Genomic DNA, 25,813 nt, shown 5'->3' with positions numbered 1-25,813 from the left:
GTTTAAATACACATTATCAATGTGTCATACCTAACCCTGTTTAATATTAAATTATTAAAGTTTCATTTGTATGAGGAGTAAGCCGGACAAACTTTGTGATCTTTAATGATGGGCACTCATATCTAATAAATTTAAGACCATCATCTTCCTAAACATAAACATTACCATTAATTTCATTTCCATCTGGTTTTTCAATATTTTTTTATTTTTTATTCCCTTATTTTTATTTTTATTTGTGATAAATTATTTCAAACAAAATTTCATGACATTTCTAATGAGAAATAAGATCATTAATTTCCAACAAATATGCAGAGTCAAACACATAAACTGGCTGTATAATGGCATTGGAAAAGTTGTGAATAAAACATAGTACTATATTAAGTAATTCCCATATCATATATAAAAGCCAAATTTCCATATACTAAGTTACAAAAATGTATTATTGATGTCCTGTTTATTGCATGCATAATAAAACGATATCATCTAAAGATAAAGGGTATACAAGCATAGTAAGAGGAGCATTCAAACAGTGTCTAATATGAAGTTTTATGCTGTTTTAATATTCTTGTAACAAGTTCCAGCAAATAAATAAACATCACGCTTCCCTTGTCACTTTGATACATGTATGGTGAGCCGTAAGCAGCATTTCAAATTACTCCCTACTCCGCGGAAAGTTGTCGAAGCGATTGCGTTTGGAACTCCATAGCTGTATTATGTGGCATGTGCTATTGTTTGCTGTGGATATTTCACTAATATCATGGTGCTTTCGTATTATACGATTGTGCTTTTTTATTATATATGTGATGGTGCTTCTTTATTATATGGTGGTGCTTTTCTATTATGTGATGATGCTTTTTTATTATATGATGGGGCTTATTTATTATATGGTGGTTAACATGTTTTGTAAGATCTCAACCGTCCCCTATACATGTAGCAAATGTAGAGCCTATTCAATAATTAAGTATTCTAAATTTACGAACTTTGGAAGTACATGTATTATCATTGATTTATCCATGAATCCCATGACAATACAATTCCTGCTGTATCTCATTGCTTTTAAGTACTTGATAACTTTAACAAAACAAGAATAATAATGAAAAACCGCGGGCAAAACATAATATAATGTTAGAGATACATAATGTAATTTATGTAAGAGATAGTGATCTTCACCTTCACGGCTTTGTAGTGCTAATGCATAACAACAGTTCATACTTGATTTACTATTAACACGACTAAATACAATTTTACATTAAATCTTTTACATTTAACACACCTGCGGTGCCGATATTACAGTTTGCATGAGATTGATTAACACACATATTCCCTTTTATGTTTTGTAAAAAGGTGCAACGTAAAACATACGTGTTATCAAGTTACACAAGAGTCTGGAAGGGGGTCATTCGGGTTTTCTTTCTTTAGACCGTTGTTTTATGATCGTTATATTTTGCCTATTTACTTTGTATATCTCAAAATTCCAAACAGGGTTTAATGTAATAAGAAAAATGATATTAATTTTAAGATATATTTAAGTAATTCGATGATTATTAATATAATTTAAAACGTGGCCTTTTTTTGTATTCACATATATGCACTAAGTAATATGTTTAGGGCAGAAAGCCAAAATTGACAAACAACAAACTGTGATTAAAACTACAAAATTGAATACTCGTAAAAGGGAAATATATCTGTTTATATTGCAAGCAATGTGACATTATTATTGCTAATATCGGGAAATCTCCTTAGTTGGATTGGGACCGTTAGAACGTTGCGTAAAAAATAAAACTAAGAATGGAAATAGGGAATGTGTCAAAGAGACACCAACCCGACTAAAGAGCAGACAATAGCCGAAGCCCACCAATGGGTCTTCAACGAAGAGACAATCCCACTGTGCACACCCGGAGTCGTGCTTCAAGAGAATGTAACTAACAAATATACCACAGAAAAGGGGTTATAACGACCAATAAACACTATCTGCAGATGCATGCTTTCAAAACTTTGATCTTTAACAACATCGTGGGCAGCAACTTGTCAATCGTCTTACTAAATGTAAATGCCGGTACATTTGAAAGGTACATTTATATAATTAACACTAAAAGCCATTCTAAATTAACTACCCCATAAAGGATGCCTATGACATGTTCGGCTGTGCAGGGAAGAACGATGTTTTAATCTAGCAAATTATACTTATCCATGTCAATATCGATATAATCACTATTGAACATATTGTTAATGCATTGAAGTGACAACAAATTCACATTACAAGCTGTCAGTATATATCATAAGTACATTTCATCAATATATGAATAAATATGACTAGCAATATCCTATTTCATTTCTTATACTTCGGTTATTTTATATAAACTTCCTATGAGAAATATAATGAAATACGACTTTGGGTTGTTTTGTTTTCTTACATCACGGCGCACGTGAATGCGCAAATTCTTGGTAATAATATTTGTGAAATTGGTCATTCATCAACTGTAATTGGACTTTTGAAAGAAGGATAGTCATGTAATGTTTTATTTTGTATTTGTTACATTTGTTCATCAGGTTAGTGGTTTTGAAAATCTATTTCCTTACTTTTACAGCAAAATGCATTGAGTGTGTGGGTAAAGTCTAGTCCTACAGACAGATAAATCGGTTATCTGTTGGACTAGTCTTCTCTTAAAGGAGATGTAGTATACCTAACCCAATACTGACTTCACGGTTCAGCAAGCAAGCAAGTTTGTCAAAGATATTACCTTTACCTACACACTCAATGCAATTTGCTGCAATGATTGCAATATATTTTAAGAATCGTCCTGAACATGCATGAAATATTAGCCACTGGACGTTCAGCAATTCACAATCAATCAATATGGTTAAAGATGTAAACTATCTGAGAACTCGAAGAGACAATGCACTTTTCAATATAATGTAATTTTCGTGTAGAGAGAAATTTGTAGCGTAAATTTAAACACACTACCAATAATTATATCATACTTTGCTAGTTGTTATATTGAGACATATACAATGAGAAAACATATGAAGTTTTACTATCGCAATTTAGAAAAGCAATGAACCTTGTGTAAACCGGTAACATGTGTAAACTGAACGGCGTAACTATTTTTGTTTTTTTTTGTTTTTGTGTGTGTTAGTTTTTTGGGCGATGTAAGGATATATGTGGGCATGGACATATACGCTATTGCGACAATAAACAAGGGATATTTTAAAGCTAACATAAGAGTCTTCATCAGTAGATATGACTGTTGACTTGAACAATATTTCAAGATTTGAATTGTCCCGAGCCTATAAAAGTTGTGAATCAAGGCTTGGAGGTATGATAAAAGCCATTATTTGGCCCCTCAAAATAGTAGAAAAATTACTTTGCACTTATTTCAAAAAGTTTAAAAACGTAAGGCCTATATGGAAGGCTGAATTAAAAAATAATTATATCTCCGTATGAGGGATGTAATTTTGTTGATTCATGATGCCTAAATATTTAAAAGTTTGGTCATAAACTGTGATTCATAACAGTACAAACATAAGTCTGCTACTAAAGGGGCGCAATTAGTGCCCATTTGAATACATACAATCTATCGATAAACTTTGAGGCCTAAAAAATTTATTTATTATACCATCTCCTTTTCGGAAACAATATGTGATCCGCCATTATCCCTAAATTCTCAAGATGATGAATAAACATTAATCATTGGCATACAATACCAACTAACGAGATTCGCAACCTGACATGCGGATATGAACATATGTAGGGTTTAATTTTATTTTCTCAACTCTCCCCCTGTTTAAAATATGTTTTAGTTGAACAATCACATGTATTGTTTTGAATCATAACAATGAGTACATGTATTTGTTTATACTTATATTTTTGTTGACATTGACCTATTGTTAAATGTAAACAGGATCTCTTTACATGCACATTTCCTATGACACATTTGATATTAAAAAAAACAACACATTTGCATAGTACATAGTCTTTTAATCGGCAATTGAAAGGGCGGATACAATTGAATGTTAATGTGACCACAAAATTATGAAAAACAGAGAGAAAAGTGTTTTTTTAAACTTTTGTTCTGCTTTATCTTTGACATTGAATTGATAAACCAAAGAAAATATCATCTATTGCATAATACAACAAGATACGAACATCACGTGTTTGGGGATCTTCCTTTTTTTAGGAAAAACTTTTAGGAATTTTGGTTTTCAATGCTCTTCAACTTCGTTCAATATTTGGCATTTTTAACTTTTTTGAATTCGAGCGTCACTGATGAGTCTTTTGTAGACGAAACGCGCGTCTGGCGTATATATATACAAAATTTGGTCCTGGTATCTACATGTATGATGAGTTTATTTACAACCACTGGGTCGATGCCACTGCTGGTGGAGATTTATTTCCCCGAGGGTATATCACAAGCCCAGTAGTCAGCACTTTTTGTGCTGACATGAATTGTCATTGATATGGTTATATTTATAAATTTACTGTTTACAAATTTTTGAATTTTTTGAAATACTAAGGCTTTTCTACCTCGGGCATATATTACCTTAGCTGTATTTGGCAAACTTTTAGGAATTTTGGTTCTCAATGCTCTTCGACTTCGTACTTTATTTGGCCTTTTTAACTTTTTTGGATTCGAGCGTCACTGAAGAGTCTTTTGTAGACGAAACGCGCGTCTGGCGTATATACAAAATTTGGTCCTGGTATCTATGATGAGTTTATTTATTACTTCAAGGTTGTGGCTGATAAAAACGATTTGGTCAACCAGCTATATGAGATAATCAGGATCACTTCACGTCACATTCCATTTTTTTGTAAAAATTGGTGTATTTTTACAAAAAAAAAACATTGTCTATTGTAGGTTTTAAAATTCTCTTTCTAGATGTTTTTGAATGAGCTGCAACTAGCTCTAGATTCATGAGTACATTTTCAAACATCTACCGACAATATCATCGCACTTCAACTTTTGACCGTTTTAGATTACATATGATACCTACGTTTTTAATAAGACCATGTTATTGCATCAAGTTAATGAAAAATAGATCACAATTTTTGACTGCAAATAAAAAGAATATAATTTACATGTTTATATTTCAGAAAAAAATAGGAGTTCGACAAATATACATGTAGCACAAGAAAGCCCTGAATAATAGGTATGTATGCGCAGGTTCATTATTTCGAATTATATTCAATGGCACTTGGGCATTTATTTAGACCCTTCAATTTCTTCAAACACATTAAAAACCAAATTATAATTTCACTTTTGCGTAAAAGAACATTCAATTTCTATAATCAAACACAATCCAACATTAGATTGAGGATGCCTCGGCGTTTCAAATTTTGTCAACGTCGTTCAATGTGCTGATGATTTGTTTGTACGTAATTTTTTTCTGTGGATTTTGCGTAAAAAAATTCCGTTTTTGTTTTGCTGTCTTGCTGTAGTAGCTGCCTTTCTTTAGTAGCTTTTGTCATGTTGGATGGTCATAGTTTCAGCTTATCGATAGAATCACTCTCGACTCTCTTGACTATTAATAACGTTGGTCTATGGACAATGTCTAACTAGTAAGGATTTTGGAACGTATTTAATCATCTCAACTAACTGTATAATGCGCATATATGGAACGCCATGACTGCCTTATGTTAATGATCAGCATTATATGCAGTGCTCACACCATTATATTAAGTGCTCACAACATTATATTAAGTGCTCACAACATTATATTAAGTGCTCACACCATTATATGCAGTGCTCACACCATTATATTAAGTGCTCACAACATTATATTAAGTGCTCACACCATTATATGCAGTGCTCACACCATTATATTAAGTGCTCACAACATTATATTAAGTGCTCACAACATTATATGCAGTGCTCACACCATTATATTAAGTGCTCACAACATTATATTAAGGGCTCACAACATTATATTAAGTGCTCACACCATTATATGCAGTGCTCACATCATTATATTAAGTGCTCACAACATTATATTAAGTGCTCACAATATTATATTATGTGCTCACAACATTATATTAAGTGCTCCCAACATTATATGCAGTGGTCAAAGCATTATATGAAGTGGTCAAAACATTATATGCAGTGGTCACAACATTATATGAAGTGATCACAACATTATATGAAGTGATCACAACATTATATGAAGTGCTCACAACATTATACGTTTTTTGTTGTATGATGAGATTGTTGTATGATGAGATTGATGTATGATGAGATCATTCGGTAAACATCGTTTTTTAGCGGAAATTACCGAATCCATAATTTGTAAATTACGGTAATGCCCAGCAAACAAATTTAAACAGTTATTAAAGTCATGTGATCATAAGGCAGTATACAATATTTAAAACTGATTGAAATAAGTAATGAAAAGATGAAACTAAGAAGTGAATGATTAAAGTAGTTCTGTTCGTCGTAAGAAATACGAATGGCAAAATGTAAGTGAAATAATAAAAAGCTTATTTAATGAAATATCGAAGGGAAATTTGTATGACATATTCCTCGAGCTCATTTCCTACTAAAGAACTTTAGCAAGGTGCCACTTTATAGTCCGTACTCAGTTTTAAAAAAGCTGAATTGCATTTTAAATAAAACAGTCAGCTTTCTATAACACATAAGCGTTATATTACACTAGCTTATATATATGTCATGATTGAGTCATTTTTGGCATCCATTTTCAGAATTTGTTATTTCACATGAATAAGTATCTAACAGATATGGAAAATGCAGTTTAAAGCATTTCATTGTAGGTGTTTAACATAACTTTAGGCAGCAACCATTTAATTTTTTTTTTTTAGGGGGGGGCTATTGATTTTTATTTTTCTCGCGACAAGTCGAAAATATTTTTTTTAATTCAATTTTAGCATTACATATATTGGCAGCTAGGGGTGAATCAACCAAATTTTTTTTCTCAGAATCAAAAACAAATTATTTTTTTCTCCAAAAACTGGAAACACTTTTTTTCCAAAAAATCCATAAATTTTACCCTTTCAAGACCCAGTTTAACATTATTTTCATTTAAAGTTATCATCTCTTATGAAAACTGAGTTTGTGGGGATGAAAAACGTTTACATTTGTTCGTCATTTTGCACGGTTAATATATATATAAAAAAGTGGTATGCTTGATAATGAAACAACTTTCCACAAGAGACAAAATGACATCACAGAAATTAACAACTAAACGGCCACAGTACGGCCTTCAACAATGAGCAAAGCCCATACTGCATAGTCATACAGCTATAGAAGGCCCCGAAATGATAAACGTAAAACATTCCTAATTTATGTACAAACAAACGATCGAAAAACTAACATGTATATAACACATTAACAAACGACAACCACTGAAATAAAGGCACCTCCTGACTTGGGACAGCCACATATACAGAATGTGCGGCGGGTTTTAACATGTTAGCGGGATACCAACCCTCCGTCTAACCTGGGACAGTGGCGTAACAGAACAACATAAGAACGAACTATGAAAATCAGTTGTAAAAGGCTTAACTCATCAGATGGGTACAAATATAAATCCATCTACCAGAAAATAGAGTAGACGTGGGCGGGTACTTCTATATCCCAACAACAAAAAGACACTATAAGTACTGATCTGAGAGTACTCGCAATTACTGACAGCTAGTTCAAAGCCACTAACAACTAATAAAAAAACATGCATCTAAGTTTTGCATTTAGGTAAAGATTGAAACAAACTGTGAGTAAAATAGAATGATTTACTATTATTGGATAGTAACGATTGTCCATGAAAAAGGAGTCATTTTCAATTTTCTTCAACTTTGTACTTGTTTGGATGTATAAATATTTTGATATGAGCGTCACTGGTGAGTCTTATGTAGACGAAACAAGCATTTGGCGTACTAAATTATAATCCTGGTACCTTTGATAACTACTTGACCTAAATTAATTCTGGTTAAGGTACATTAAGATACAAAATATAATCAACTACAAGTCATAGAAGAATAATATCTTTTAGATCGCACTTCTTTGATAACAATGGACCTCGAAAAAAGATTCAAATTTGTGTTTAGGTCCAGATGATAGCAACAACACAAAAATAGGAATGCTATTTGTTGCTGAGCACTTCTTTGATTTTATTTAAAGTCCACACAATTTGTTTTGTAACGGAAGCACAAAAAAAGATACTCATTATTATGTCAATATATAATTGTAATATAATTATATTAATGGAGAACTTCTAGTATTGTTTTACTGTGAATTCTTCTCGTTGTTGTGATTGGCGTTCTAATTCTTCTCACATACAAGCTTGTCTATAGTCTGAGGATTTCTGTTATTTTTGCTACCAATTTTTTTCCATATCCCATGTTAGGATCAATCTCAAAGGTTGAAAATTTCATATCTGAATATTTTTTTCGTTATCTGGAAAGTTACTTTTGACGGCGGATCTTGATGTTTCTGTGGGGCTTCTTTCTCATGGATAGGGATCACTCACGGGGGAAAAAATGGAAAATTGTCGAAACTAATTTGACTTTTATGTATAGCATAAAATCGAGAATGGAAATGGGGAATGTATCAAAGAGATCACAACCCGACTCCATAGAAAAAACAACGGCAGAAGGTCACCAACAGTTCTTCAATGTAAAGAGAAATTCCCGAACCCGGAGGCGTCCTTCAGCTGGCCCATAAACGAATATATATTAGTTCAGTGATAATGAACGCCATACTAATTTCCAAATTGTACACAAGAAACTAAAGTTATAATAATATAAGATAAACAAAGACCAGAGGCTCCTGACTTGGGACAGGCGCAAAAATGCGGCGTAGTCCGAATTATATTCTTAAAAGAATTTAAATTCACAAACTAGTTATTTTGCACCAAACATTAATAACTGTTTAAATTTGTATGCTGGGAATTACCGTTATTTACAAATTATGGATTCGGTAATTTCCGCAAAAAAACGATGTTTACCGAATGATCTCATCATACATCAATCTCATCATACACCAATCTCATCATACAACAAAAAACGTATAATGTTGTGAGCACTTCATATAATGGTGTGAGCACTTAATATAATGTTGTGAGCCCTTAATATAATGTTGTGAGCACTTAATATAATGGTGTGAGCACTGCATATAATGTTGTGAGCACTTAATATAATGTTGTAAGCACTTAATATAATGGTGTGAGCACTGCATATAATGGTGTGAGCACTTAATATAATGTTGTGAGCACTTAATATAATGTTGTGATAACTTAATATAATGGTGTGAGCACTGCATATAATGCTGATCATTAACATAAGGCAGTCATGGCGTTCCATACGCATTATCTACTTTATTTTTATAGGTTCATGTATATATGGTTTACTAAGGTTTATTATGATATGTAAATTTTCGAATGAGCAATCTACAAAAGTATAACTTAAATGGATAAATCTACAAACATGTATGTTCTCGTTCCGTATTTTCATATGTTTTTACGGATTGTAAATAATTTATTAAAATGTATAGTTTTGCAATTGGATAGGTATAAATGTACTCAGAAATTTGAACACGGATATACTTGTTTTTAGTACTTTCACCACTTGATTACATATTTTACATTTTAAAGCAGTTTCATTTCCTTCTTTCGTCGAAAGTTTTTATAATGCGCAAGAAGGAAAACGGATTTTAATCAAGTGGATAGATCATGTTTTTCCTAAAATGACTTACATTGTAAATAAGATTGGAGCGTGATATCATATTCTGATTTATAGTGTATTCTCATTTAAAGCTTATTACTTGTTCGTGCATACTTGATCAGTTCAAGAAAAAAACTTAGTGCCAAACCTTCGGCAGGAAAACTGACAATCCTTGTCAATTAAGATATGTACATATGTACTTAGACCACTCGGCCATCGAGGCTTCTATTTTAAGGGTACTAGTTAATGTTCGGATATAAACTGCAAAATTCTACTATGTTCAACAATTGAGTTTGCAGTTATTCCATTCTTTTCAATTAATATATGATAGCCGTTCAGTTTTTTGTTTTGTTACACTCAATTATTGTCTAATAAACACCTAAACATAAGACTGTTCATATCCAGACTAACAACACAGATAGTGTCCAAACAGTGCTGATTTTTACCTTAGTGAATCTGTTTGGCATTTAACTTGAAGACAGACACCTACTTAATGATATTATGTCTGACTTTTAGATCGATACCACTGAAAAAGCTAGTTTTGTATTATAAATCTTATCACTGGTGGGAGTTCAATGTCGAATTTAATTAGCTTCCGTACATAAATCAATCTCATAGACAACAAGTACATCTTCCAGCAACGTCGCAGGTGTTATTTAAAGGTCATAAGTCTCATAGGTACATATAGAACTTAACAAATCTATATTTGTATCGTCATATTAAAGCGTTGGCATAGACATTTTTTTATGTGAAGAGTTTGATGCAATCGGTGGCTCCTTTTTGGTAGTACCCACTTGCGAATGACTGTATGTTTCTTATCCAAGTGCATTGCGACAAACACTATATTGGTTCGTTTAGAACGATAGGTCAACACAAAAACGGAACAATTGTGCATTCTCCAGCTTGACTAATAAAGTTCGGTAGATACCACTTTGTTATACTGTCCTTCTCTATGTTTTGGCATTGTCCTATGCGATTGCGTACTTTTACAAACATTTTAGTTGTGGATTGTTGTTTATTTTCTTTTTTCCCCCTTGTTTTGGCCATGATATTGTTTATTTATTAAACTTCGACGTGACTATGTTTTATTGGCTCTTTATCACCTTATCTCTCTGTTTCATAGGTATATTACCGCTACCTTGGCAATATTACTAAAAATTGCACTTGTACTATAGTTATATTGAAGGACAATACATGACAATAATAGAAAAACTCTACGAACGAAGTGCTGACACATAACATGTACTTTTCCCAGGCGTTACAACCTCTGAAGCTACACTTGAACAAAAAATGAAAAGTACACATACACTTTTAAAATGCAACAAGAAGTGTATTATACTCCCGGATTAAACTTTTTAGTCCATTGTTATTTAGTTAACCAGCTACTTTTGCATAGGTACTATTTCTGTACTAAAAATTTGTAGTACTGGAAATCTACTTTTAATATTCAGTACTATTTTGTTACTCTAAAATTATTGTAATATTTAGGTACCTATATTTTACAGTACTTTATTTGTACTTGAAATGTATGTACTACAGATTTTTGGTTACTACCATTACATTTTCAGCATTTTGAAAATTTTTCTATTTCAAATCTCTTAAAGTTATGATTTTCAAACATGGAATATTGTATTATTTCTGTACCAAAATATTTAGTACAAATCAAGTACTGTAAAATACAAGTACCTAAATATTACAATATATAGTTTTAAAGTAAAGAAATAGTACTAAATATTAAAAGTAAATTTCCAGTACTGCATTTTTTTAGTACAGAAATAGTACCTACTATACAATCTTTAGCGAAATATAGATTCCACAACTGCAACAAGTGTAATACGATATTTCTGCACTTGAGACAGTTGAATTTTAATATTTAAAGCGCGATTAAATTAAAATTTAACTGAGTGGAGCAATATCGTAATAAACGAGTTACAGTGGTGGCATCTGTTTTTCTTATGATTTGTATCCTTCCTTTTCAAAGATTTGAGGAAAGTTGTGCCTTTTTTCATGAGGTCCCATTAAGAAAATTCAGAAGAAAACAAGAAAGTTTAACATCACAATTAAATTTCAACCAATCATTTGCCGAGAACAGATTTCTCACTAGTGAGGAGAAATATTTTTCTCACACGGGTCAGGAAATGTGAAAATAACACAAAAATTAGAGAAAGACTAATATCTAATACTATTGATTCGCCCTTTTGTATTTACGACCTCTGTCAAGCTCTTGTTTGGCACCAAGATTAACACATGACAAAAAAGGACTTCAAGAAATAATGACAACCACTATACGTTTTTAAACTATTTCGTTGATCGATTTCAATGATATATTGAAATGATTTTAATTATACATACAGATATCAGAAGAATCTTAATGGACTTTCACCTTTTGACCTTTTGAGATAAGACTGAAACAACATCTCAGCTTATCATATTTTCTTTCAAAATATAACACTAAGATGTATTGTTTATAGAGCTACAAGATTTAAACACTAGTTTCAAATAAAATAACAACTTTAAGCAATACATGAATCATCTGTACAATAAAAAGTAATGTATTTTAGTACTGTAGGCAGTACTTTTCTATTGGATTACACGTGAAGGCAGTTTTATTATGTTATTATGAAAAATACTAGTTATCAATATATATCCATATGTTTTAGAATTCACAAGGACATAAGTTGATTCATCATTTTACAGTAATAAGTCTAATCTGGTATGTATATTTTTCTCTGTTTAATATATATAGTCGTTTGTGTTAAATCACAAAAAGTGTATGTGATATCGCGTTCCTTCCACCACAGGGAATTCAAGACCTATGTTTCAGATATTCACACGTAGTTTTTTCCTGTATTTGTTTCGTTTGCAATGTTAATGTTCATCTCATATCCCGCAGCTAGAAGTGCAAATCAATTACATTCTGCATTTATTTATGTCCTGTACACATTTGTCCCGTATATGAGTTTCAGAATTGCTAACTAGTGCACGTGTTAAAAGTGGTGTTTCTTTTTCTTTGTATGCCCCTCCCCGTTGACGCGGAAGGTATATTAAGTCTGTCCCTGTCCGTCTGTAAACCTTTCATAACATATTGTAGTTTTCAAATTATTCATATCTCTGTTAGTATGGCAAAAAATTTGCTCTTTATAAGATGGTCAATCAAAATATCAATTAAAATGTAACGCTGGAATATGCAGTACAAATTACTGCTTATTACTAATTCGGAAAGAAAGTTATTTGAATTTCTGACACACAACATTGCTGATTATTCTGCAACAGTTAAAAAATGGCGATATCGTACAGCAAATGAGTATAAGAACATTCCTCGTTGGAGGACCACTGTTTCAAAAATGGCTTGACGCAGACATTGATCGCAGTAAAATTACAAAGGAAAGGAATATCAACATCATATACAAATATAAGACCTGCAAGTTGGTTAATTCATTTCGTTATATCGCGAAAGTCTATACATACATGGATAGTTTTGACATTATAATTCTTTTGTAAACCCACTCTATATCATAGAACGAAAAGACACACCTCAAATCCACTTAACATAAGATCCACAATTCTACAGATTAATATTAGTGTAATACAACTTAGTACTCACACTAGAGTCTGAAAGCATATGGAAAAGAAACACGGGGTGCGGCATTTTCTCGCTGCGTTGAAGACCCAATGGTGACCTTCGGCTGTTGTTTGCTCTTTGGTCACCTTGTTGTCTCTGCCATATTCACCATTGCCATTACCATTTTCAATTTTTTTTTTTTTTTTTTATTCTTACTATAATCTATGACGGCTGGCTACCATTTTACAAATCTTTAAGTTATTTTCTTTTTATACGGTTTCAGTCCTTATACCAAGATGTCATGAAAGGAAATAAGATACCCGTATCATGCTTTTCTATAACATGGTCAAATTGCTGAAAACCCCCTCTTAATTATTGAAAACTATCATTCTGTATTGACAATATCATCTTAGTGTAAATTGTTTCACCCATTAGGGCTAACGCCCTAAAGGTGTATCTTATACTTGTAATTGCTCAATCTAAATTAAAGGGAGACCTTTATTGAAATAAAATAGCGCTATAAATAAATGTCAGTAATAATGGTGGATGATGCTAGTGAAATCATTAATAATGAAATCAATGTGTTACTTTTAGTTTCAGTCGGTTAGTACATTGTACAACAATGAAAAGATAAGGCAATTATTTACAATCAAAAGGCAAGCTCATTTGTTACGATGTTGATTTTTTTACCACGCACACGCAATGGCGAAGCTATATATATATGAGCAACTCTCAGAGAAAAAACAGGCATAAAAATCCATTTCATCATAATATACTAAGTCTCATATTTGGGCTACTTCAATCAGTCAATTTTACGCTTGAGGTGGGAAAAGATACCCAGAGGGGCAACAAAAAACTATATAAGTTCTAGATATATAAATAGTCGAGTATTGTAACATTTGATAGTGCACAATAGAACAAATCCACTTCATATACGCGACACCAAGGCAAAACAGAATGCTTTATGAACTTGATAAACATGTCATAATAGGTGTTTACTATTCTTTATTTATATTTTTTCAAATGCAAAAAAGATTAAGAAGTTGAATGTAATCCTATTTTAAGCTCAGACGGCATCACTTGATGATTTGATGGTCGCTAATTAAGTACTGGCTGTGCGTTTGCTTACAGTACTGTATATGTTAAACAACTGCCTACACCTTCAACTTCACTGAATATAATATCTAATACAATTTGTAGATTTAGCTAACAAAGTCCTTATATTTGTATAAAGTACCATTCGTTTATAGTGAAACATTGATTTAAAGTTAAATAAGCTACAGTTAAAAATTGCTTGCTAGTCCCTCTGTGAATAATATTAGATAACTCTGGTTAATTTCCCAAACAATTAATTATGAAGGTGAGTTAATTAATACGGCTCTTATTTATAGTCTTTTTTCAAAAATGATGAACGGTTCTTTATATTGGTATGTAATCATTTTAAACGTTTCAAATTTATGAAATTATATTCGTACATCAATGTTTTTGATACACCAATAACAAAAACTGAAATATATTGAATTGATTCATTTTGTAATTATTCAAAATTATATCAGAAACCTATACTTAATTATAAAATAATGAATCTGTTAAAGGGAGACAATACTCGCATAACTTTTTTTCGAATCGGAACATAATGCAAAGGCCGGAATGTCACTCTTGCATACAAATGGCACATCAATATAATTAATTAACTGTGCATTCGTGCTCCACCTTCAATGAAGATTCTAAATTATAAATACAACCAAAAGTTGTTAACTTATAGGATAGCGAAGACTAATGAAAGCTAACCCACTGTAAAAAAATATTTCTTTGAAATTTTTTAAAACTTCCTCAGAAAAACGTTTTACACAATATTTTAATAAAGTAGTTAAAGATTATTTGCTTCTCAAAGTGTAAGACGCAATAAAAATCGTATGCTTGCATCATCTTACCCAAATACAGATTTAATTAAGTCCTGAACATTTCGACATTTGTTTGTTTATTTTTATCAATACCGGTTTGTAAACAAATCACAAGTACATGTTAAGATCCGACTAAATACTTATATCCCGATATCGTTAGGTAAATATGCTACACCTTGTGGCTAATGACGCCCCGTCACCAATATATCATAGGCAGGCATAACACTTTTAAAAAGTCATAATTTTGACGTGTACCCACATCTCCATTGATTCATAAAATATAAAAATAGAACTCTGAACAATTATATAACATCCAGTAACGAAAACAGCTGTATAGTGAGTAATTATGAATTAACATTCGATGAGTGCAAAATTTTTGTCTCTTCACACTGGTAATTGATATTAATCAAAAATTTGTAAGCATGATTAATTGTTAAGGTATATGAGACAACTATCCACCAGAGTTAAAACTTAATTTAAACAGATGTAGTTAGCATCAATTTTCTTAATTAATCACATGTGTTTCGTTATTTGAATTATGTTATTGTATGAAACAGCAGCAGTTTACTTAGTGCGATATAGTTTAACTAAATAAAATACCATAATATGTTAAAGAAGCAAAAGAACTCACAGTAAAAAATACTTCACAAATGACTTATGCTCTTCAACTTCGTACTTTATTTGACCTTTTTATTTTTTTGGGTTCGAGCTTCACTGTATGGTGAGTCTTTTGTACACAAAACGCGCGTCTGGTTCAAATACAAAATTTTAATCCTGGTATCTATGATGAGTTTATTTTGAAGCTACAAATGAGCTTGATTTGTTGTACATATGTACTTTGCCTAGACTTAAGCAGAATAGACACATGTCCTGGGACTAATTGATTGTTGGTTGCTTACGTTACTAGTCTAGTATAAAATACCCGGATGCATTCAAGGACGCGCTACAGCTTTATGGACCAGACACACATATAAAACACAGAGATGAAACAGATGCTACCTTGCTCTGTCAGCTGTGAAATAATTTTAGCTATAAAATTCTTTGATCTCCCACGAACTGCAGCTAAATGACGCATTGTACATTTATGATCCCAGAAAAAAACAAATGTATTGCGTGGGTTTTCATTATTCGAACGAGTTAAGGACTATACTGCCATTTGAGTGCAGTTTATTTTGTAATTCTAAGTAATAAATTCGAAGTGGGCCTTGATCTCTTCTGTGACTAAAATGATTCAAAAGCGTTATTTTTATATGACATTTGATTGTTGTTGCATGTTATTCCAATTTCGAGACGACTAGTCTTTTCTCTTGCTCCTCAATGCAGAGTACTTAGCAAAGAAGCAGCAAATACAAATGTTAAAGTGCTTGGTTTGACCCGTACAGAGGGTTAAAGTGTTTGGTTTGGCCCGTACAGGGGGTTAAAGTGTTTGGTTTGACCCGTACAGGGGGTTAAAGTGCTTGGTTTGACCCGTACAGGGGGTTAAAGTGCTTGGTTTGACCCGTACAGGGAGTTAAAGTGTTTGGTTTGACCCGTACAGGGAGTTAAAGTGTTTGGTTTGACCCGTACAGGGGGTTAAAGTGCTTGGTTTGACCCGTACAGGGGGTTAAAGTGTTTGGTTTGACCCGTACGGGGGGTTAAAGTGTTTGGTTTGACCCGTACAGGGGGTTAAAGTGCTTGGTTTGACCCGTACAGGGGGTTAAAGTGTTTGGTTTGACTCGTACAGGGGGTTAAAGTGTTTGGTTTGACCCGTACAGGGGGTTAAAGTGCTTGGTTTGACCCGTACAGGGGGTTAAAGTGTTTAGTTTGACCCGTACAGGGGGTTAAAGTGCTTGGTTTGACCCGTACAGGGGGTTAAAGTGTTTGGTTTGACCCGTACAGGGGATTTAAGTGTTTGGTTTGACCCGTACAGGGGTTCAAACCCACTTTCTCCCGCACTTGAGGCGATACGCTTCCACGAGACCAACGAAATTAGAAAACAGGATGTACACTTTTGAAAATTAAATGTATATTTCTGATAGAGACAGTTTTGCCAGATTTGTAAGGTTGTTAAGAAAATAAACTCCAATTTATCAGCTAAAGTCTGGTGCGGTTTCATTGCAATATAACTATAATGCATACACCTCCACATTGTGTTCAGCTTTGGAAGAATGGTCTCATTAAACATAATCATAATAAATTCACGGTAATAATCAAGCTTTTAAGACAAATATTTCTAAATCGATTTTATTAGCAGCTGTATATACCTTATTACTCACTCAGCTGTGATATGATTATAAAATATGTAATGGTTTTATATGTAACAAGTTACAGGTAGACGTTTGTAATTATGATTCAGTGAAAGTTGCCACTTATTTGTGATGGCTTACCCTTATAATCATAATCAATGATTATTTTTCAGAAAACCAAGGACAGAACCATCTTGATACCATACCTTTCAAAGGTAAGCCACATATGTATGTTAAACAGATATTCATCAAGGAATATAACTGAAGCGGACAATGTAGACTTGAATGGCCCTAAAGTTGTGAAGTAGACATATCTAATCGAATAAGTTTAATTAATAAATTCTGAAAAAATTCTAAAATATTTAGAAGTTGGAACAGTGTCCTTGATGAATGTTGTTTCAAAATTGTATAAACATTTTAAAAATCGATATCATATACCTGCTTTACATAACAAGGTCGGTTCAACGATTGATAGATAAACAGTTCCCGAGGGAACCATCCGTTCAGAAGCAAGACTTAGTGTTCTTGGAACATCTACATCTACAAATGACACAAAAACAACAAATATATATAAGTTGGCATACGAGTCTAGATAGACAATGAATAGATAAAAGCTCTGCTCTTACTATCCATTAACCCAGAGGACAATAACACGACACATGACTACCACTGATGACAAACGTAAAGATATAGCAAACAAATGTAATTAGAACTGAAAGGTTTCATTGCTTGTTTATTATGAAGAATCATAAATTATAAGAGAGAAGTAGTTTAAAATTGTATAAGGGAATGCTAAGCTTGCCCATGAATTCCATGGGAGTTTTATTTCTACAATGTAGTGCATTTAGCTGCAGGTATCTCCATCAAAGACCGATTGACTTACAACAACTTCATTTTTTCCGAGAGACTTCACTTAGACTTCTTTTGATAAAAAGCGTCAGGGAATCTTATTTAAAGACAACTAATCTACTAATACTATTACTTGATGTTATCAAGCCATTATAACCTTACTCTTAGCACTTAAAACATTAAGATAATGTTATTCTCTTGACACGTTTTGTGTAAATAGTCTGCAAAAAGCACTTCAAAAAGTTTATATGAAGTATATCAAACTTTTCTTTATATAATGTATATAAATAAAAGGAGACGTGTTTACACTTTAGCACATCAAACAATAAGATATCTAGTACAAATTAAAACTTACATTCCGGATATCCTGGGTTGGACTGTTTTAATAATTAAATAAATTTGATTATAGATGAATTTATGTTAGATTTCGTCTAATTTACTAGCATGTTTGAAGGGTGGAGCGTAGGTATGTATTATAAGACAATGAACGTACATGTATGTGCTCGATAAATGATTGAAAGATAAAAGAAAGATGTGGATTTTTTTTATACATATAAATATGTATATATATAATTATATATTGTCAGTTGATTCTAAGATTGCATTGTTTTCTTTCCAGAAGATGCTAAACAATAGAATATAGGGAAGTGAAAAATTAACAGAGTGAAGAAAGACTGCACGGAAAAGATAAGCAGATTGCTTGACGCAATTTATTAAGTTTCCAGTTTCCTGTTTGCAGGAAAAGACAACTTGTAAACAACAAAGTTTTAAGAAAAGTGCAGTATCGATATTTTATATATTATATATTCACTCTAAGTTCAATGACTTTTCCACAATAACGATCCAATATCTTTTCATTATTCAGCGACTTTATATTGATTATCAGAAAAAAAAAGTGAGAGACATATATGATTGACCGTGTATCTCGGGATTTATCGTTAGTTAAGGTGTGTTTCTACAGGAAAACAATAATTATGACAGTACGGTTTTAAACTAAAGTGGTTAAGGATTTTGCATAAAAATGTCGACCACCTCAAGTTTCACAGTATCAAACCCGATTGATATTACTAGTAACGGAAGCTCTCAAGAGGCTTCCTATTGTACTACCGAGGAAATTGTTTCGTTAAGGCGACATCATCGTGTTAAAGATGGAATTAAACGTTTGACAGAAAAGTATGATTCTATCGGGAACTTTATTCCAATGACTGGACGGCCGCCGAGTATAGCATCTCTGAAAAGTGCAAAAGAAGAAAGAGAAAGACTTGCTTCCTTTGGATCTAATGGATCTAATAGTATCAGTCAAAGCCCATCACGAACTTCATTTGCTGAAGGGATTAGTGAGCATGACTTGCTGCAAGTTGAAATGTTTTACCGGAGTCATAAGACTGATGTTCATGTATGTCCAAGTTTAGCTAATTTGTACTTTGGAAAAGTAGTTGGAAATAAAGACAAATGGAAATTCGCAATGACTGGAATACCTGTTCTGGTACTCGACACGGGAAAACACCAGCGTGACAGGAAATTACATGTTATTCTTGCCGAAAAAGGTACAGGGTTCGTGCTTTGGAAAGATAAAGTAGATCAACTTACAGCATATAAAGCTCCGCATGCCAATTTCCACACGTTGCACCTGTCAACAGATCATACTCGATTAGCAGGATTAAGTTTTGACGATAAAAAGGCGGCTGCAGAATTTGTCAAAAAATATTTGGAATACACATCTGATCCAGATGATGAACTACTAAAACTGAGTAAAGGAAAGAAAAAGAAAGTGAAAACTGAGAAACCTAAAAAATTCAAACCACCGAAGAAAACAGAAATTTCACAGCCATGTTGTTTTGTTCATGTGACTAAGCTTGAAAATTCGGCTATGGAGAACTTACAAAATAATAAGAGTGTCATATCTGGTCCAGTAGCATTCGAGAACTTACTGGATGTACACGATAAGAGAGAAAAAGACAGTTTAGAAGTTTCGAGTCTTCTTGGAAGTAAACTCACCATAAACAGTGATATTAGTTCTACCGTGTCTGAAGATCCAACTTCGATTTCAAGTTATCAGTCAGAAAAGGGAATTCCAGACTGAATACAATATTTCTTGGAAATTCTTGTTTGAATGGATTCTATGCAAAGTGCCAATGTTATTCGTTAAGTATATATGTGATTTCGTTTACAGTAGTTATAATTTGCAATTGTTTAATGTAACACAGTGCTTTTATTTTATATAAAATACCCCCCATTTTAACATATTTGACATAATTTGTTTCCGGCTTGCCTTATTTAACACTATTTTACATGGTGTGTTTAACTCTGATTTGTTACTAGATTTTCACATACCCTTCCGGTTTGCATATCGCCCTGACTAGTTGTATGTGTGTCAATCTTTCGAATTTGGCCAGGCTGGTAAAAAGCCGAACATATATCTACTGGAATTACCCAATCTCATGTTTGACAGATATACGATAACAAGAAAACTAGAAATTATTATTTTTCTAAATTGAATCTAAGTATACTTGTTTAATTAAATATACATTTAAAAGTATAAGAAATCATCAATAACCCATAACTATTCTGCGTTTTTTTTTTTAAATATTAAAAAAAGACTTTTCAAAGGAATTATCCTTTTTGTATTTTGAGATCTTGTAATTAAGTTTGTTTTCCTGCTCCTAATGCATTTAGACATTTAGAACTTTCTAAACACTTGCTTTTTGTGTTTCTGGTATGAATGTTAATCCACAGGACAAACTATCAGTGTAGCAGTGTCGGAAGCTGAACTTGAAATGTTTAACTTTCAATTACATATTTAATACATAGATATAGGAAGATGTGGTATGAGTGCCAATGAGACAACTCTCCATCCAAATAACAATTTATAAAAGTAAACATTATAGGTCAATGTACGGCCTTCAACACGGAGCCTTGGATCACACCGAACAACAAGATATAAAGGGCCCCAAAATTACTAGTGTAAAACCTTTCAAACGTTTAACTCGTGTGCCAAGATCATCAAATGATATCCGTAAACTTTCAAGATTATCAATGGTGATATTGGAAATTTTCAGTGACTTTATATTAGTGAATTTCGTCGAAGTCCCTATAATCACTTCCTTTACGTGTCATTATAAACTATATGAATAATTTGATATTAGTCTGCTGCCAGATAATTAAGGATTGACGAAAAGGGGGATTACATGTAGAATTGCTGTATATACACATAGAAAAGGTATTGCCACACTTCCACTGAAGACAATGTAAAATTACTTGATTGTAGGATTTTTATACTTTGGGTTTTGACTAATACTTTTAAACCGTTTATGTTTTAAAATTGAATTTGAAATATTAACTTTTATTGTAGGCAAATTTAAGACTGGAGAGACGCATCATAAGAGATGAACTGATAAAACTATTCAAGCTTTGTCTTGTCTTCTAAACCGACATTTTATATAAAAGTAATTTGTGCAGCAACTTAAACATCTGATACAAAAATGTGTGGTAAACTAGCCATTTCAAACAATTCTGAATGAGTTTAATGCATACAAATCTGTATTATTGCAAAACCAATGTTTTTAAAATGAGTCCTGCAAAATTTACATTTTTATGTGAAACGCGCGAAAAACTATTTCTGTGCAGCTGTTATGTCCTATCTATTTAGCATTAATATTGGATGAAAAGTAAGTTAATACCATGAATTCAATTTTAAACCATTAACGAATTAAAACTATTTAGTAAAACCCAAATTATACACATTCAACAATCATGTCATTTTACATTGTTTTCAATTGAAGTGTTTCAATACTTTTTTCCTGGTGTATAGATAAAACAAACGGCTATTGTTAATTTAACTACAAATAGAAATGCAGAAAAACATGGCCAGTGGCATTACAAATCGACATACAGACAACTATGTGTGTAAAGAAAGAAGACAGACATCAACCCAAAATACTTGACAGAATCTAACGGATGATCAACAAAAGCACCACGATAGACGTTAACAAATGGTACTTGTGATGTTTTCTTTTCATTGTCCGCGTCGTGTTTACCTGACAGTTATATATATATTGTAAATCGAATTTAACATTCAAAATTTGAGTTTTAGTGACTGGTTGATTTGAAGAACCTCTACATGAACAAATGTCATTAAACGAATGAAAAAACAGAGCACGGAAGAAGTTAAAACGATATCGTTTCAATCGAACAATAATCGTCAAAAGAGGGGCGAAAGATACCAGAGGGACATTCCAACCATTATGATACTTTACCGTTGCCCCCGACGGTATCATTAGCGCAGTTGGCAGCAAGTACTTTGGTACCGACATGATTTAACACAAACTGTTCTTAAAAAGTAAAGTAAAAAAACGAACTCCGAGGAAAATTCAAAACGGAATGACCGTAGGCAATGTCATAGTCAAAAGCTCAAACACATCAAACGAACAAAAACACCTGTCACATACCTGACTTGGTACAGGCATTTTCTTGTGTAGAAAATAGTCGATAAAACTTGGTTTTAAAGCTAGCTCAATTGTTAGTCTCTAAGTCTCTTAGTTTATGAATTATCCGGAAACGAAAGTTTCAACTCCTTCTGGCAAACTTTACCTTTGATGATTTTGCTATTATTTTTATGCCTTTATTGTCATATATTATGAAAGCTCTTTTAACTGTTTTTGGTTCTTTGCATTTTCAGCTTTCAAATATTCAATAAACTCATCATAGATACAAGGATTGGAAGCGTAACTATCAACACAACTGTAAATAAAGACAACAGTGATATACTGCTGTTCAAAATTCATCAATCGATAAAGAGAAAAAAACATCTAAATCCGGGGGAAACACGTCAACTATAAGAGGAAAACAACGAAACAACTAAACACTGAAGAACAACAAAAACAAACGACAATGCAATATACATAAAAACGAACTATTAAATAGCAACTGCAATATTCCGGACTTGGTACAGGACGTTTTAAGAAAAAAAAGTGGGTTGAACCTTGGTTTTTTTTTGGCTATCCAAACCTCGTAAGCGCAAACCTGTAAGCGTTCATGAAGAAGATATATCAAGAAATGCGCTTTGGTCGCTTGAAGATCATACAGTTTTTTTTTAAATTTTAACAGCACTTGGTCAATTACAGCTGCTGGTAGAATGTCTACATGAGAGTGTCATCAGCTCAGAAGTCGGCATTTTCTTTTCAACTGTTTCAGTTCTAAAGCATTCTCTGCTTTTTAGGATTTATCTACATCAAGAACAAATACTAGGACAGTTGAATGTTTAAAGCAAAAGCGCTTTTCTGAATTAACCTACATCAGGAACAATTGCAGCTTGATATTTGAAAGCAGAGAATGCATAAGAACTGAACGAGACATGACATGTATCAAGTGCTGTTTTTATTTTTACAACACTAAGACGATACCTCTGCTTGTTTAATGTCTGTCCCCAACAACTCCCTCAAGGTAAAGCTGACCTTAGCTTGATTGGCTAATATACTAGTATTTAGTCACTGTTTGGTCATACAGCTCTTCAACTGCTTCGGTTCTTAGACACCCTAAGATTTCAAGTGTTTCTTTTAGTTCTGAATGTGCAAAGTAGACAAAACCAACATAATTTGTTTTTCGTTCATTTTTTGTTCACAAATTAGGTTGTTAGTTTTCTCGTATGAGTTGTTTTACATTTGTCATTTCGGGCCTTTTATAGCTGACTATGCGGTGTTGGCTTAGTTCAATATTGACGGACGTACGGTGACCTATAATTGTTAATTTCTGTGGTGTCATTTGGTCTCTTTGTCTCATTGGAAATCCTACCACATCTTGTTTATATCTTCTAAAACATCAACACAATATTCCAAAAGGAGGCCCTTTGATACATATTACTTTCCATATTTCTCAATTACGCTTAGAAAACGGTATCATACATTGTTTTTTATCTGAACTCATAAGGACCACTCTAACCGTAGAATTTCAATGAAACTTAAATACATTCTTTAATAGTACATAATTCCGGCCGTTAGGTGACCCGTTTGAACTGTTTGACATTTGTCATTTCGGGGCCTTTTATAGCGTGTTAAGCGCTATTGGTTTTGCACAATTTGTGTGTGTTACATTTTAGTGTTGTGTCGTTGTTCTCCTCTTATATTTAATGCGTTTCCCTCGGTTTTAGTTTGTTACCCCGATTTAGTTTTTTTGTCCATGGATTTATGAGTTTTGAACAGCGGTATACTACTGTTGCCTTTATTTGTGATAAAATATAACTTCTTTTATCGTATTATAATATTCTGAAATATTTGTCCACTGGAACAAATATTATTCACTTCACAAGTAGGTGTTAAAACATCTGTCCAACCCACTCATATAAATGATTCAACATTATTATGTAGTTGCCGCCCATATTTGAAATGTTGAGCAAGATAAATACCTTGTAGTGACTGAGCTATAATGTAAGTATGATGAACTTACTTTGTCCTTTTCGAAGTTATGATATCTGACTATGTAGAAAAAAGTAAAATTATAGCTCTTCAACTGTTTCGATTCTTAGACACCTGTGGATTTGAAGTGTTTCTAAAAAAAAAAAAAATGTGCAAAGCAGATCAACAAAATAAAAAGAAGTTTTATGTAAACAAAGGGACAAAAACAAATATTGAGTCGTAGAAAAACAGTCAATGTCATGATAAAAAAAAGAAATTTGACAAACACACAACAATTCCACAAAACACTACACGGAAAACTAAACAAGGTGTTACTCGAAACCTACCAAAACAAGCGATGTCAGTTATACTCATTACTGGTACCTATAATATAATTATGTCGTTCAAGTCTATGTAATCGAAAAACAAAGGATAAGGGAAAACTATCCATGAAACAAAATTAGTACATACACAACAAAAACAAAACACACAAAAAGCAAAGGATTTAAAAGTCACAGTGAGGCTTTCAACATAGAGCAAACTAAATCTCACCTCACTGCAAGTTTAAGACGACCCCTAGTATCGGCACGTAAACAATCGAAGATAAATAAACTCATCATAGATATCAGTACCTAATTTTGTATATACGCAAGACGCGCGTTTCGTCTACAAAAGACTCATCAGTGAAGCTCGAATCCAAAAAAGTTAAAAAGGCCAAATAAAGTACGAAGTTGAAGAGCATTGAGGACCAAAATTCCTAATAGTTTTGCCAAATCCAGCTAAGGTAATCTATGCCTGAGGTAGCAAAGCCTTAGTATTTCAAACATTCTAAATTTTGTAAACAGTTAATTTATAAATATAACCATATCAATGATTATTCATGTCAGCACAAAAAGTGCTGACTACTGGGCTGGTGATACCCTAGGGGAAATATAAGATAAAGTTGCTGGTTTTCGAAGTATTGTAAAAGATGGCAACGCAATTGAAACATAAGTGTGGTCATCAGTGAATGATATATTCGGTAATTGTCAAGCAAATCATGACGGCATCCTTACAACTTTCAAGGTGAGTCCTCCAAACTTTAATTTACCATTGTATTAAGAACTCTTGATTGTATAGCTTTCTGGTACGAAGAGATCTAAGGAAATGCTAATAGAAACGAACACCTTGGACATTGTATCAAATAGGAGATAAATACTCCACATGTTGGTATTGTT

The 25,813-nt window shown here is 32.7% G+C and overlaps 1 protein-coding gene across 1 annotated transcript in view; it reads left to right on the top strand.

Annotated features, from left to right (window-relative positions):
* The window catches only part of LOC143047746 (uncharacterized), a 50,431-nt gene extending 29,982 nt beyond the window's left edge, over positions 1-20,449 (top strand). The window contains exons 2-5 of the mRNA XM_076220979.1: positions 5,093-5,148; positions 12,328-12,380; positions 17,532-17,573; positions 18,827-20,449. Coding sequence (XP_076077094.1) covers positions 19,229-20,290 — 1,062 coding nt within the window. The 5' untranslated portion in view covers positions 5,093-5,148; positions 12,328-12,380; positions 17,532-17,573; positions 18,827-19,228 and the 3' untranslated portion in view covers positions 20,291-20,449. The remainder of the gene's footprint in view (positions 1-5,092; positions 5,149-12,327; positions 12,381-17,531; positions 17,574-18,826) is intronic.
* The last annotated feature ends 5,364 nt before the right edge of the window (positions 20,450-25,813 follow it).

This window comes from Mytilus galloprovincialis, chromosome 10 (genome assembly GCF_965363235.1).
Source record: "Mytilus galloprovincialis chromosome 10, xbMytGall1.hap1.1, whole genome shotgun sequence".
NCBI classification, from domain to species: domain Eukaryota; kingdom Metazoa; phylum Mollusca; class Bivalvia; order Mytilida; family Mytilidae; genus Mytilus; species Mytilus galloprovincialis.
Note: the sequence above shows the minus strand (reverse complement) of the source record. Positions and strands in the feature narration are given on the sequence as shown.